We start from the raw sequence: 16,051 nt of genomic DNA, 5'->3' as shown, positions 1-16,051 counted from the left end.
TTCCTACTTGCTTCAATTGGTCCTCCTCAACACAGTATGCTATCATCCTGGACATTTAGTGCCCTCACTCCCACAACTCCATCAAAATTGCTGTCCAGATCAAGCTCTCTAACCACCAACAGTACCTCCATTTTTCCACACTAAGAAATCTCTACAGCAGAGTGCAGCCACAGAACAATGGCACATCTGCAGTGATGAGCCTTGACCAGTATGCTTAAGTTTATATAAAAGCCTTCACAGACAGTCATTACCCTCTAAATCTAGTCTACAAACACACCTCCCATAGAAAATCAACACATCACCTTAATTCTCCAACAACTGTCTGGTGCAGTTGGTAGGTCAGTTACAGCTGCTACAATGGCAAGTTTTCAAGATTTAAGTGAGTTTGAATGGGGTGTTATAGTTGGCACACAAGTGATGGGACACATCATCTCCAAGGTAGTGATGAAATGGAGATTTTCCCGTACAACCATTTCACAAGTGTACCGTAAATATCTTCCCCCATGAACCATGGACCTTGCCGTTGGTGGGGAGGCTTGCATGCCTCAGCGATACAGATGGCCGTACCGTAGGTGCAACCACAACGGAGGGGTATCTGTTGAGAGGCCAGACAAACATGTGGTTCCTGAAGAGAGGCAGCAGCCTTTTCAGTAGTTGCAGGGGCAACAGTCTGGATGATTGACTGATCTGGCCTTGTAACATTAACCAAAACGGCCTTTCTGTGCTGGTACTGCGAACGGCTGAAAGCAAGGGGAAACTACAGCCGTAATTTTTCCCGAGGACATGCAGCTTTACTGTATGATTAAATGATGATGGCGTCCTCTTGGGTAAAATATTCCGGAGGTAAAATAGTCCCCCATTCGGATCTCCGGGCGGGGACTACTCAAGAGGACGTCGTTATCAGGAGAAAGAAAACTGGCATTTTACGGATCGGAGCGTGGAATCTCAGATCCCTTAATCGGGCAGGTAGGTTAGAAAATGTAAAACGGGAAATGGATAGGTTAAAGTTAGATATAGTGGCAATTAGTGAAGTTCGGTGGCAGGAGGTACAAGACTCTTGGTCAGGTGAATACAGGGTTATAAATACAAAATCAAATAGGGGTAATGCAGGAGTAGGTTTAATAATGAATAAAAAAATAGGAGTGCGGGTTAGCTACTACAAACAGCATAGTGAACGCATTATTGTGGCCAAGATAGACACAAAGCCCATGCCTACTACAGTAGTACAAGTTTATATGCCAACTAGCTCTGCAGATGATGAAGAAATTGATGAAATGTATGACGAGATAAAAGAAATTATTCAGGTAATGAAGGGAGACGAAAATTTAATAGTCATGGGTGACTGGAATTCGTCAGTAGGAAAAGGGAGAGAAGGAAACATAGTAGGTGAATATGGATTGGGGGGAAGAAATGAAAGTGGAAGCCGCCTTGTAGAACTTTGCACAGAGCATAACTTAATCATAGCTAACACTTGGTTCAAGAATCATAAAAGAAGGTTGTATACCTGGAAGAATCCTGGAGATACTAATAGGTATCAGATAGATTATATAATGGTAAGACAGGGATTTAAAACCAGGTTTTAAATTGTAAGACATTTCCAGGGGCAGATGTGGATTCTGACCACAATCTATTGGTTATGAACTGCAGATTGAAACTGAAGAAACTGCAAAAAGGTGGGAATTTAAGGAGATGGGACCTGGACAAACTGAAAGAACCAGAGGTTGTACAGAGTTTCAGGGAGCGCATAAGGGAACAATTGACAGGAATGGGGGAAAGAAATACAGTAGAAGAAGAATGGGTAGCTCTGAGGGATGAAGTGGTGAAGGCAGCAGAGGATCAAGTAGGTAAAAAGACGAGGACTAATAGAAATCCTTGGGTAACGTAAGAAATATTGAATTTAATTGATGAAAGGAGAAAATATAAAAATGCGGTAAATGAAGCAGGCAAAAGGCAATACAAACGTCTCAAAAATGAGATCGACAGGAAGTGCAAAATGGCTAAGCAGGGATGGCTAGAGGACAAATGTAAGGATGTAGAGGCTTGTCTCACTAGGGGTAAGATAGATACTGCCTACTGGAAAATTAAAGAGACCTTTGGAGAGAAGAGAACCACTTGTATGAATATCAAGAGCTCAGATGGCAACCCAGTTCTAAGCAAAGAAGGGAAGGCAGAAAGTTGGAAGGAGTATATAGAGGGTTTATACAAGGGCGATGTACTTGAGGACAGTATTATGGAAATGGAAGAGGATGTAGATGAAGATGAAATGGGAGATAAGATACTGCGTGAAGAGTTTGACAGAGCACTGAAAGACCTGAGTCGAAACAAGGCCCCGGGAGTAGACAACATTCCATTAGAACTACTGATGGCCTTGGGAGAGCCAGTCATGACAAAATTCTACCATCTGGTGAGCAAGATGTATGAGACAGGCGAAACACCCCCAGACTTCAAGAAGAATATAATAATTCCAATACCAAAGAAAGCAGGTGTTGACAGATGTGAAAATTACCGAACTATCAGTTTAATAAGTCACAGCTGCAAAATACTAACGCGAATTCTTTACAGACGAATGGAAAAACTGGTAGAAGCGGACCTCGGGGAAGATCAGTTTGGATTCCGTAGAAATGTTGGAACACGTGAGGCAATACTAACCTTACGACTTATCTTAGAAGAAAGATTAAGGAAAGGCAAACCTACGTTTATAGCATTTGTAGACTTAGAGAGAGCTTTTGACAACGTTAACTGGAATACTCTCTTTCAAATTCTGAAGGTGGCAGGGGTAAAATACAGGGAGCAAAAGGCTATTTACAATTTGTACAGAAACCAGATGGCAGTTATAAGAGTCGAGGGGCATGAAAGGGAAGCAGTGGTTGGGAAAGGAGTGAGACAGGGTTGTAGCCTCTCCCCGATGTTATTCAATCTGTATATTGAGCAAGCAGTAAAGGAAACAAAAGAAAAATTCAGAGTAGGTATTAAAATTCATGGAGAAGAAGTAAAAACTTTGAGGTTCGCCGATGACATTGTAATTCTGTCAGTGACAGCAAAGGACTTGGAAGAGCAGTTGAACGGAATGGACAGTGTCTTGAAACGAGGATATAAGATGAACATCAACAAAAGCAAAACGAGGATAATGGAATGTAGTCAAATTAAATCGGGTGATGCTGAGGGGATTAGATTAGGAAATGAGACACTTAAAGTAGTAAAGGAGTTTTGCTATTTAGGGAGTAAAAAAACTGATGATGGTCGAAGTAGAGAGGATATAAAATGTAGACTGGCAATGGCAAGGAAATCGTTTCTGAAGAAGAGAAATTTGTTAACATCGAGTATAGATTTAAGTGTCAGGAAGTCGTTTCTGAAAGTATTTGTATGGAGTGTAGCCATGTATGGAAGTGAAACATGGACGATAAACAGTTTGGACAAGAAGAGAATAGAAGCTTTCGAAATGTGGTGCTACAGAAGAATGCTGAAGATAAGGTGGGTAGATCACGTAACTAATGAGGAGGTATTGAATAGGATTGGGGAGAAGAGAAGTTTGTGGCACAACTTGACTAGAAGAAGGCATCAAGGGATCACAAATTTAGCATTGGAGGGCAGCGTGGAGGGTAAAAATCATAGAGGGAGACCAAGAGATCAATACACTAAGCAGATTCAGAAGGATGTAGGTTGCAGTAGGTACTGGGAGATGAAGAAGCTTGCACAGGATGAGTAGCATGGAGAGCTGCATCAAACCAGTCTCAGGACTGAAGACCACAACAACAACAACCGTAAATATCAGAAATCCGGAAAAAAATCAAATCTCTGACATCAAAGTGCCCGGAAAAAGAACCTGCAAGAATGAGACCAAAGATGACTGAAGAGAATTATGCAATGTGACAGAAGTGCAAACCTTCCACAGATTACTGCAGATTTCAAATGCTGTGCCATCAACAAGTGTCGGCATTCGAACCACTCAACAAAGCATCGTCGATACGGGCTTTCAGAGCTGAAGGCCCACTCGTGTACCCGTGATGACTGCACGACACAAAGCTTTATACCTTGCTTGGGCCCATCAGCACCGACACTGGACTGTTGGTGACTGGAAACGTGTCACCTGGTCGGACGAGTCTCATTCAAATTGTATCAAATGTATGGACGTGTATGGGTATGGAGACGAGTCTCATTCAAATTGTATCAAATGTATGGACGTGTATGGGTATGGAGACAACCTCATGAATCCATGGACCCTGCATGTCAGCTGGGGACCTTTGAAGCTGGTGGAGGCTCTGTAATGGTGTGGGGCATGTGGAGTTGGAGTGATATGGGACGCCTGATACATCTAGATATGACCAACAGGTGACATATATGTAAGCATCCTGTCTGATCACCTACATCGATTTATGTCCATTGTGCATTCCAACGGACTTGAGCAATTCTAGCAGGACAATGCGACACCCGACACGTCCAGAATTGCTACAGAGCGGCTTGAGAGACACTCTTTCGAGTTTAAACACTTCTGTTGGCCACATGATTATTATTGAGCATATCTGGGATGCCTTGCAACATGCTGTTCAGAAGTGATCTCTACCCCCTCGTACTCTTACGGATTTATGGAGAGCCCTGTGGGATTCATGGTGTCAACTCCCTCCAGCACTACTTCAGACATTAGTCGTGTCCATGCCACTTTGCGCTGCGGCACTTCTGTGTGCTCGCAGGGACCCTACACAATATTAGGCAGTTGTACCAGTTTCTTTGACTCTTCAGCATACTTCATTTGAAAGCCCTCATTCTCCACTTTTCAAGAGATCTTTTAGTTTTTTTCCGAAAAATTCATATTTCAAAAGTTACTCATATTCAAAACTTTCATGTCCTCAAATTTCAAATTTTAAATTGTGATTATTTTGAGAATTCAAATTCAGTGCCATGGTTTTGCAGCCCAAAACTTTTTGATTCAAAAAATTCCTGCTTATATTAAAATATCTTTATAACTTGTTAATTGCTCAAATTAGAAAATTTCACTTTCTCAAAACATTTTGACAGACTTTGGTAATCCCAGAATACCTTAAAAATTAACCTCATAAAGTAGTGCCTATTATTTTTGCTATTGTTTTAGTTACACCCATCTTAGAAGGAGACCACATGACAATCAGATTGTTTGAATTTTTACTACTTGGTACATGAAGTTCACAACTCAAATATCAATCCCCTAAAGCAGTTTGATGCAACTCACAAATCCTCAAGAAAATCAATTTTGAAGTTTTCCGAGCATCATTAAATAGCTAAATCTAGTTTAATTTTTCCATGGGCCATGTGGCATGCATGTTCTATGAGCATTTCCATGAAGTGTAGAGAAATATATAATTTTTAAAGAGTGTTTTTTTTTTAACACTGATATTTTATAAAAGATCAGTATCCAATTAAGAATGTGTATTTGCAATGAAAAGTGGAATATTGTGTGTGATATGTAGTTAGAAATATTGCTACCTGCATGTTTCATAAGAAATAACAAGTATATATGTGTTAATTAGCATATATTTGATGAACTTCAAATTTAAATGATATAGTTATTCAAACTAAATGGAACAAAATGAAAAAATACTAATAATGACCATAAAAATACATGAACCAGCAATTACGTCTCAAGTGTTACAAGCCTTCTCCCCACCCCCTTCTAGCAGCACATGTGGGGACAAGTGAAGTGAACAGATTGTCAATCAAAGACATACATGCACTGTTACAGTGACTGCTTGAAGGCTGGTTGTGGGGGAAGAGTGGTGGTGTTGTTTACAAAAATAGCCACTCTTTCTTTAGCTCTGTCTCCCTCAAGCTCGTTATTTTTGTAGAGTGTAGCCATGTAACTCAGGTAGAATTTAAAATGTGTCTCCTGAAGAACGAGAAGCAGTAGTCTACCCTGAGCTAATAGATATTGTTCCTCCACATGTATCCTGAAACCATTCAAATTCCACTGAAGTGTGTAAGCCATCTTAACTGTGAGGTTCTTCTCACTTTTGCCCTGTTAACTTCTGTGGTGGTGGGTGGTAGTAGTGGTGGTGGTGGTGGTGGTGGTGGTGGTGGGTGTGTGTGTGTGTGTGGGGGGGGGGGGGGATGGTTACTTGAGGGACTCCCTGTTTCCTGCAGATAGATGTCAATGTCTATGCCATCAGCAGCTGCATGATGCGATGGCTTTGGACTGGAACATTTGGCCTGTTGTTTTTCATCCCCACCTTGGTTTCTTTGGTTTTGGGGGACAGCTGTTTTAACAAAAATATGTTTCATGTTCTCTTCTCCTGTCTGCTGTGGGGCTTTTTTTTCTTGCTGATGACAAAGTTCAGCTGCAACCACTAATTTGAGTGTAGGAAATCTCAGTTTTTCAACTTTCTGTGTAGATTTTCAGCTACATTTACAACTGCAAGTAGATGTGCTCTGCTCAGCTGTCAGCTTCTTGGTGTCAACATTAGTTTTCTGTGCTTTATCCAACAATAAACAAAGTCACACAGCTAGTATCAGTAGTAGATATTAAAAGTCACAAACTAAGTACACACAGTGCATAAAATTCCTTGGTGTCCAGATGGCTAACAAGTTATAATGGCATTAATGACAAAAATAAATTAATGAAAAAGCTCAATTAAGTATTATGTTAACATGTGGACAAGGGTGTTGCCTTATATTGCATATTTTCACTCTCTAATGTTGCAATGGAATTATGTTCTAGAACAATGTGTAAAGAAGATAACCACACATATTGTAGAGGAATATTTAAAAGTTCTTGAATTTCTCTCTCTCACTCTTAAGTACATTTATGCCTTAATGGCTTTTATTGTTGACAATAAATAAAATTACTGTTGAACTGTGCTCTACACTGCTAGAATACAATACACAAAAACAATTTTCATTTAGACTTTGGCTTCTTGTCTAGGGTTCAGAATGGACTTAATTTGTCTAGTGGAAATGTATTCAAAAATCTACAATTCAACATAATGAAAGAAATTGTTAATCCTTACCAGTTTAAAACACAATTAAAACATGCCTCAATGACCATTCCTTGCACAAATTACCTGATTATTTAGCTTCAAGGATTGTAAATTCCTGCTAGCTGTACAGTAAGTAGCAATGTTCATCATTAAGCTGCATGGCAAGTAGCAGTGTATTGTAAATAGGCCTCTGTTGTTGCAGGTGTTGAAAACTATTTTGTTTGAAATATATATATATGTTCAAGTATATATTGAGTTACTGTTAGGAGACAAACAGGACCTTTTATCAAAGTACTAGCTTTCCTTTGAAAATGTAACAGGTAATTTTTGGCTGGTGTAAGCACAAATAGCAACATGCAGTATAGTGATAGTTAATTGTCAACAGATTGACAGCCTACATTTCTTACTGATGCCCTGTTTTCTTAATGTATCCTTCAACTCAGTCTAGATCCTGAAGCTACTCCTTCTATAGAAAAGGATAAATTAATGAACAACTTTGAGAAGGGAGAATAAGGTTCCAATAACTGGCAGTCTAAATCTTGTTCCAAAATAATATGCTCTTTACAATGAACCATATCATGACCTACAGGTTGCCTATTTTTAAAATAATTTCTACCACCTTTACTTATGTAGTCCCTTCGTCGCATTCTTCGCACATTTCAACTCCAAAACCAAAGAATTTTGTTTGCTCTGGACTGTGTGAATTCATTTTCTCTTTGTGATTCTGGTGTGTGTTTCCACGGCTTTTGTATTTCATACTGTTAGTTTTGTGTTTCACTGTCTTTCAGACATGTCTGAAATAACAGATATCATTGGTGATCTTGCAGCTCTCAAAGAATGAAATTACAATGAAACCCAGACCATTAGCTGCTTACAGGTGTTGATAAACATCAATGGGAACAGTTGAAAATGTGTGCCCCAACCGGGACTCGAAACCAGGATCTCCTGCTTACATGGCAGACGCTCTGTCCATCTGAGCCATAAGGACACAGAGGTTAGTGCAACTGCAGGGACATATCTCTGGCACGCTACCCGTGAGATCCACATTTCCAACTTTCTGTCCATACACTAGATTTGTAGTGCCCCTGCCCACTATACTCATTACTCAATACAGTCAGTCTACCAATACCCATTAGAGTTTGAGCAGATACCATCTTCATACAGATAAGGCTTACCAGCCAATGATCTTCTCAGTGTGAATGCACTCACGTTGCTCAAACTCTTACAGGAATCGGTAGATTGACTGCTGTGAGTAATGAGTACAGTGGACAGGGGCACTACAAATGTAATGTGTGGACAGTAAGTTGGAAATGAGGGTCTCACGGGGAGCGTGCCAGAGATAAGTCCCTGCAATCACACTATCCTCTGTGTCCTCGATGGCTCAGTCGGATAGAGCATCTGTCACAAAAGCAGGATAACCCGGGTTCGAGTCCCAGTTGGGGCACACATTTTCAACTGTCCCCATTGATATTAATCAACGCCTGTAAGCAGCTAATAGTCTGGATTTCATTGTAAAATCTAAAAAGTTCAAAGCTCTTAAAACAATATCTGAGCCTTTCCATGCACTACTGTGTTCCCATCTATGAACTCCAAAGACATCTTGGCTTAATCTTTACAGTGTCATAACTCCAACATTTCTTCACACGAATGATTGTAAAGAAAATCAATTACAAAGCACTTACCCTGAATGGCATGCTCCCCCGTTTGTCCTTCTGTTCATACATAAATCTGACAAATCCAGTCATGGGCCTTTTTGGTTTACCCATTTCTTGCATTTTCTAAAAATTGTTACAAAGAAACAACTATTACAATTTTACATTATGAGACATTTACAATACAGACTTGTTCTGAGGTATAAACAGTATAATATAGCAATTAAAATTTAAAAATATGTCTAATTAAGTTATTTTTTACAGTCAACTGATGAAGATATTACACCACATTATAGTGAAATTGCCAGTTTCAGAAAAATTGTATTGTTACATTGAGAAAGTCTGTAAAAAAACTTTGAAACTGAGACAATTGGTCTCCAATAACTACAGCAACATTCACGGCACTTTAAAGAAAAATTTTATAGCCAAAATCGGGTTCAAAACTGATTTTTTTGACCAATTTCAACAGTTAAGATTGTCGTCTTCAGATCTTTAAAAACTTTCTTGGCTGTACATTGTGTTCATCACTCATGCCACGTTAACATTTTAGTGGAGAGATATTACACATTCAACACAAGTTCGTCAAAATTAAAATTACAAACAGGTTTGTCACAAATAAAAATAGACACAGCTATAATGCACCTTGTGGAACTTGGCATTTCTACAGGTTTTGAACATAATAATGGCTATTAAATTTTTTTTGAAGTACATACATATCATCCCTTCTCATTTCTCATTATGAGAAACTTCAATTCACAGTGCCATCTAAGGGAGCTATCTACATTACTTGCATCTTAACCCCAGCAGAATTAGCAATACTGAAGAACCTGTCACTTCCACTCAATACAGCCAGCCAAACCATAACAACTTGCATACCTATTCCACCTTCCACATCCTAAAAGCTTCCTTACTACCCCATAAGATATGGTACTCTCATCAATATCATCAACTACCTTATAAAAACCCTTGAAGACAGCAGAGACCATATAGACGAAGAATCGAGCTCTACTAAAAATGCCATTCTGACAGCAGCACACAAAATACTGGGGTAAACATGAAGACTTAGTAATGAAGACTGGTATGATGATGAATGGAGACAGGCAGTGAAACAGAAAAAGGAGACAAGACTGAAATGCTTACAGTAATATACAAGATCAAATCAGGTATTCTCTAATGAAAAGAGAATGAGGCAGCCAGAGTGTATAGGAGGGAGGGAGGGGGGGGGGGGGGGACCGCGGAAGCCATAAAGAGAAAGATAGAGGAGATGGAAGAGCACTATTAAGAAAATTAAAGAAGGAACTCAAGTATATAGACAAAAAATAACAGCATATAAGGACAAAGAGGGAAATTTGCAAAGAAATAAACAAGATGTTCTGGCTACAAGGAGAGAACATTTCAAGGGAATTCAGGAGGGCAATCCTATCAGGAGAGTGCAAGCCACTCCACTGGAATGCAGAGCCAGAGACGAAAGACCCCCTCATTAGATGAGGTACAGAAGGTAGTGACCTGTCTAAAAAAACTGCAAAACACCATGAGCTGACGGAATAACAACGAAACTGTTGAAAAATGGGGTAACTGGTCTCCATAAGCGGATCTACAAACTTATCAAGTTGATACTGGTTATATCCTGCAACTAGTGATTGTGTGCTGAGTACAATATCACTGCACGTGTGTGTGTTGGCCACCAATTGTATCAGTGAGGGTGGGCCACTGGAGGCCGCCTGTGGGAGGCGTGCACGTGGCGAGACCTCCACCGCACCATTTACCGGTAACTCACGCATACATATGTGCACAGCAGCGCTAACTGGTCCTCTTGTGCACCTTTCCAGAGTGCCATTCACATCTGTGAACTGTGTCTTGTTACGTGGGGATTCACAGTAGTCTGTTTTCCATCGTAATCAAGTGCTTCACGAATTAAGCCATATTTGGATTACTTTGGACCAGTCTCACGTACTGTGTAGTTACAACACAACTGGCGACAAGTTAGGAATTGTTTCTGTGTGTACAATCTTTATGTGCATTTTCATTACGTTTATTCATTATGAAAACCACACTACGAGCCTCGATTGGACAGCTTACTTCGGCTGTGACCACCTTGTCGGCTTCCATTAACAGACAGGGTACCATTCCACTGGTCCATCCACCTGCATTCCCTCTGTATGGTGATTCAGCCGAGAACTGGGATGCTCACGACAAAAGACTCAGACACCACTTTTTGGCTTTCAGTGTGACAGATTCGAATCTGTGCAAAGCGTTCTTCCTCTCATGGATTCCACCTAAGGTGTATCACTTATTGCATCAACTTGCCCACTTACATGAACTCGCAACACTTCCTTTTGATCTTGTGTAGTTTATTGTCAAACTACTATCGCAAACGAGTGCTCATCGTAACGGCAAAGTTGAATTCTACCAATGCCAAAGAAACCAAACCAATCGTACAAGGCCCGGACAGCCAAATGTGGCCTTAGCCGTAAGAGTCACTTCATTACTGATGCCCATAATGCCTCTTATGCAGACTGTACGGTGAGTGATACAATTACCTGCTTAGCTGCGGACAAGGAAGTGGCTGAAGTTCTGCAAACAACACAATCTTTAGAAGTTTCTTGGGCAGCAGGTGACCAAATTGAAGAGTGGGATGATGAGGCACTAATGTCACATGACATGTCCATTAGAACAACAGATAGCTTGCAGGAGGAAGCGGCAATGGTGGCAGTAAACATGCGGACCCAGTGACAAGCTGACCGAGGTCCGCACAAAGCAGCCACAATCACCACAGCACTAGCATCAGCGTTCTCTGTTTCCATCTTGTCCTTTCTGTTTTGTCCAACATAAAATTAGGTGTGCCTTAAGTACTTGGTCTACTTGTAATATTTGCTGGAAGAGAGGCCGCATAGCCTCCATGTGTCGCTCACCGACGGTTGCTCAGTATACAAACATGGACGTATACTGTGCAACTTCAATACTTGTGACTTCTCCAAGTTGTTTACCGAATTATTTCACCAAGTGATCCAGTTACAGGTCAACACAGGTGCTGCAGTGACATTATTTAATTCTAAAACCTACGCAAGTTTAGGCTCACTGCTGTCGATACAGGTCACACGGAAGTTGGCCAGCTATAACAAACAGGACATTGCACAGTTGGGACAATTTACGGCATCTGCCTCCTACAAGTCAGTGGTTTGGTCCATTATCTTTTTGTTGGTTGCCGATGCCAGTACTGAGAACTAGTTCAACCTGGATTCATTTCAGGCATTTGGATTTTCTATCACTGATGAAGTTCACCTTGTATCCAATCAGGTACTATATTCTCAGTAGGAAACACTGTGTGAGGAGTTTTCACACGTGTTTCTGGACGGTATAGAGTGTGTTACAAATTTCTGTACTCATATTATTTTGAAAACCGCTGCTCTGCCTCATTTTTGCCATACGCGTCCTGTTCCTGTTGCCCTGAAAGATCAAGTGGAAGCAGAATTGGACAGACTCTAATCTCAAGGGTGGAGCAACTAGATGTGGCTAGTGAATGGCCATCTCTGCTGGCTGTAGTTTGTAAACTGTCCAGAAAACTTCGCTTCCGTGGTGACTTCAGTATTACTGTTAATGTGTAGTCGATCGTGGATACGTATCCTCTACCACACCAGAGCAACTGTTGGCGAAATTATCGCGTGGCCATTACTATTCTAAAATTGATTTGTCTGAAGTGTATCTGCAGGTTCCAGTGGGTGAAGAGTAATTCACTATGCCTGCCCCAGGTTGCATTAATTATCTGGATGATACTATTGTCATGGGCTCCTCTACGGCTGAACACTTGCATAACTTGTGCACTTTGTTTTCTGTCATACAGTCCGCAGGCTTACTGAGTAACCTCACAAAACCTCGGTTTCTTCAGCCTTCTATTGTTTATTTGGGATTCAGGGTCTCAAGGGATGGGGTTCACCCACTGCTGTAAGGTCTATGAGTCACCCCACACCCATGAAGGAGCTTTAGGCCTTCCTAGGGAAGATAGCTATAAATTCCTGCTGGGGGCAGTGACCTCGGCCGACCTGCTGCATGCCTTGTTATGCAAGAATGTATCTTTTTTGCTGGAGCCTGGATTGTGAATGTGCTTTTCAAATGTTGAAATCCAAACTACTCATGGCCCCTTTGTTTGGCTATGTTCTCTCCACACCAGAACATAGTTCCAGCGATTGACACCTCACAGTACGCCAATGGCACTGAACAGCTTTTGTCTCTAAATCTCTCACTCCGCCCCAGCACTGTTACTCTCAGGTTGAGAAAAAGAGGCTCTTGCCATCATCTATGCTCTCAAGAAATTTCACATTTTTCTGTATGGCTCCAAGAGTCACCTTATTACTTACCACAAACCTTTCCTTGTTTAATCCTCAGACTTCCTTGCTGGGTGAGGCAGCACATCGCCTCCAATGCTAGGTGCTGTTCTAGTCTCACTACAATTATGAAATCCATTTTTTACCCAATTACAAAATTCATTTTCAACCCACATCTAACCATGCTAATGCAAACACCTTGTCCCATCTAGCTGTCGTTCCCGATCTCAACTTCGATCATGAACAATCGCTTTGCTTCCATCTTGACACTGAAAAGCAAACCATAGTCAAGGTTTTCTCAATTATGAGATTGTACACAGCACCTGCCATTACCACCTACCTGGTTGTCAGCCTGGCTGGCCAGATAAACCGCCAGATCAGGCTTCAGACCCTCTGCACAATTATTTTTCCTCACAGTATCACCTCTGCATTTTTGATGGAGTTTTGCTGTTGTCCACGGAAGACCTCACTCCCAGAGTAGTCATTCCTGCCACATTACAGTGTGAGATCCTACACCTTCTCCACCAGGGCCATTGGGGTGTTCCGCGTCCTAAACCATCAGCTAGGAGACGTGCTTTTTGGCCAGAGATTGATGGAAACATTGTCCATTCTGCCGTGGCTTGCGAGCAGTGTGCCTGACAAGTGGCTCCCATGCCGTCTGTCCACCAAGCCTGCTACACATCAGCCATGGGAACGCATTCATGTCAACTTTGCAGATTCCTTCTTTAATTCCTATTGGTTTGGGATGCATTTTCCCAGTTTCCTTACATTCTCCAGTGTATCTCGACGTTGGCTGAGGTCACAATTCATAAACTTTTAAGGGTTTCTTTGCTATTGAGGGGTTGCCTTGTGCTTCAGTTTTCAACAATGGGCCCCAGTTCGTTTCTCACACCATTTAACTATTTTATTCCCATAATGGCATTCATCACGTTATGGCTCCACCATTCCATCCTCAATCAAATGGTGAGGCAGAATGACTAGTGCTTATGATCAAGTCCGAAATGAAAAAGTTGGTTGTGGATTTTTCACTGTATGACACCCTTCTCCATTTTCTGAGCACATAACACTTCACACCAACGGTGGAGTGGAGCCCAGCTGAGTTGCTTCACAGCCGGCAGCCACGAATGCTCCTCCACCTTCTACAGCCTGCGTCGCACCTGATACAATCAGGTTCATGCAGCCGCTTCGCACCGGGATCACGAGGGTTTGGTCGCAGGCCCAAGTGGATACCGACTATAGTTGTCTGGTGCCGGGGATGCCATCTGTATGTCCATTCAGTGGACGGGCTGATGGCGTGCCACCCTGATCAGTTGTGCCCCTGCTCGCCACTGGAAGCTACCGGTTTGCAGGTGTGGCAACCATCGAAGCAGCCCGCCCCATTGCCCTCCACCACAAGCCCATTGTCGCCTGCTGTGGAGGTGCGCCCATCCCATCGGCTGCCTCCTCCACGTGTGGTGTCCTGGGGTTCCAGGTTCCCAGTGTTGAGTGCTGTTCCATCTCTGGTCTCGGGTCCATTGCTACAGCCTGCTGTTCAATTCAGAACACCTCCACCGGACAGCTCTCCATCATCACATCATCCATCATGCTGGTAGGTGTGGTCCTGCCATCCCACAATGGGACCTGCCTGGTGATGACTATGTCGAAATGGTGATGGCACCCTCCTCTACAGTGCTGTCCTCTGACGCCATGCAGATCCACTGCCCTTGAGCGAGCACGTGCCTCCATGCATTCCGGCCCTACGCTCCAGTGCTCACCCAGCACAGCATCCCACCGGTATCTCCTCAGTTGCCTGGGGGTCCACTTCACACGAGGGAAAGACGTGTTATATCCCGTGACTAGTTTGTGCTCACCGAGTGTGGTGTCACCGCACATGCACGTTTGCATCAGCCATCAACTGCATCAGCACGGGCCACCTGTGGGAAGCATACACACAGCAACGCTTCCGCCACACTGTCTACCGGCAACACACACACGTATACGAGTGGAGCAGTGCTAGCTAGTGCCCTCTTGCATGTCTTCCCAATGTGCCATTCACATCAGCGTATTGTATCTTGTTACGTGGGGATTCATGGGAGTCTCTTTTCTGTCCTGGTTGATTGTTTCATGAATTTGGGTTACTTTGGACCAGTCTCATGTACTTCACAGTTAAAACCATATGGAATTGGGAAAGAATCCCAAAAGAGTGGACCTTTGGGGGGCAATCCAAACAATCCATAGAAATCATAGCGTGTAGGCTTTCACGGCCGGCGTCTTCAGTAATTAAAACTTCCGGGCTAAGAGGCCGTGGTCCAATAGTAGAAATACTTCTCCCTGACGTTTCGTTGCCAGCTGCGGGCAACATCATCTGAGGTGAGTCTACGACTTGATGTTGCCCGCAGCTGGCAACGAAACATCAGGGAGAAGTATTTCTACTATTGGACCACGGCCTCTTAGCCCGGAAGTTTTAATTACTGAATCCATAGAAAGGAAACAAGACTTCTTGTTCAATTTACTAAGGACTTATCCTGCTGAATGTAACCTACAAGACTCTCTCCAGAATAATCCACAACAGGCTGGTTCCAAAGGCAGAAGAGATTCTGGGAGAATATCAGTGGGTACTTCAGTCTAATACATAAACAATAGATCAGGTATCTTTGCAGAGGCCAATACATGAAAAGACATATGAGTACAGTATTGAGCTTCATAACCTCTATGTAACTTCAAGTAGGCCTTTGATAGTCTTGACAGGACAGAAATGCTAAATGATTAGCTCCTGCTTGGTATACCTTCTAAGTATGCTTCATTTATCCAAGCAACATTGGCTAGTTCCAAGGTGGCATAGCGAGTGGATGGAAAACCCAGTAAATGGTTTAGTATTCATAAAGGAGTCATACAAGGGGATGCCCTCTCTACAATGTTTTTCTTTAATTTGACTCTTGAAGCAGCCATTCAAAAGCTTCAAATATCTGGTTACACAGGTACAAATTCAACTTAGATATGTATTTATGCTGATAATGCAGCAATTATTAGCAGTAGAAGAGTTTTACTTGAGGGAATGAAGCGACACTACATAGAGGTCTTGCTATTAATGAAAAGAAGACTAAATACACGAATTTCACAAGAAGGATAAACCATCAGCAGTTGGTTTCAATTT

The 16,051-nt window shown here is 42.1% G+C and overlaps 1 protein-coding gene across 3 annotated transcripts in view; it reads right to left on the bottom strand.

The window, feature by feature from the left end:
* Positions 1–16,051, bottom strand: part of LOC126236969 (transcription factor A, mitochondrial) — a 112,906-nt gene that overhangs the window by 51,924 nt on the left and 44,931 nt on the right. For all 3 annotated transcript variants that reach the window (XM_049946675.1, XM_049946674.1, XM_049946676.1), the window contains exon 4: positions 8,627–8,722. In XM_049946675.1, the coding sequence (XP_049802632.1) occupies positions 8,627–8,722 (96 nt within the window). The remainder of the gene's footprint in view (positions 1–8,626; positions 8,723–16,051) is intronic.

This window comes from Schistocerca nitens, chromosome 2 (assembly GCF_023898315.1).
Source record: "Schistocerca nitens isolate TAMUIC-IGC-003100 chromosome 2, iqSchNite1.1, whole genome shotgun sequence".
NCBI lineage: Eukaryota > Metazoa > Arthropoda > Insecta > Orthoptera > Acrididae > Schistocerca > Schistocerca nitens.
This window is presented reverse-complemented; position numbering and strand designations above follow the sequence as displayed.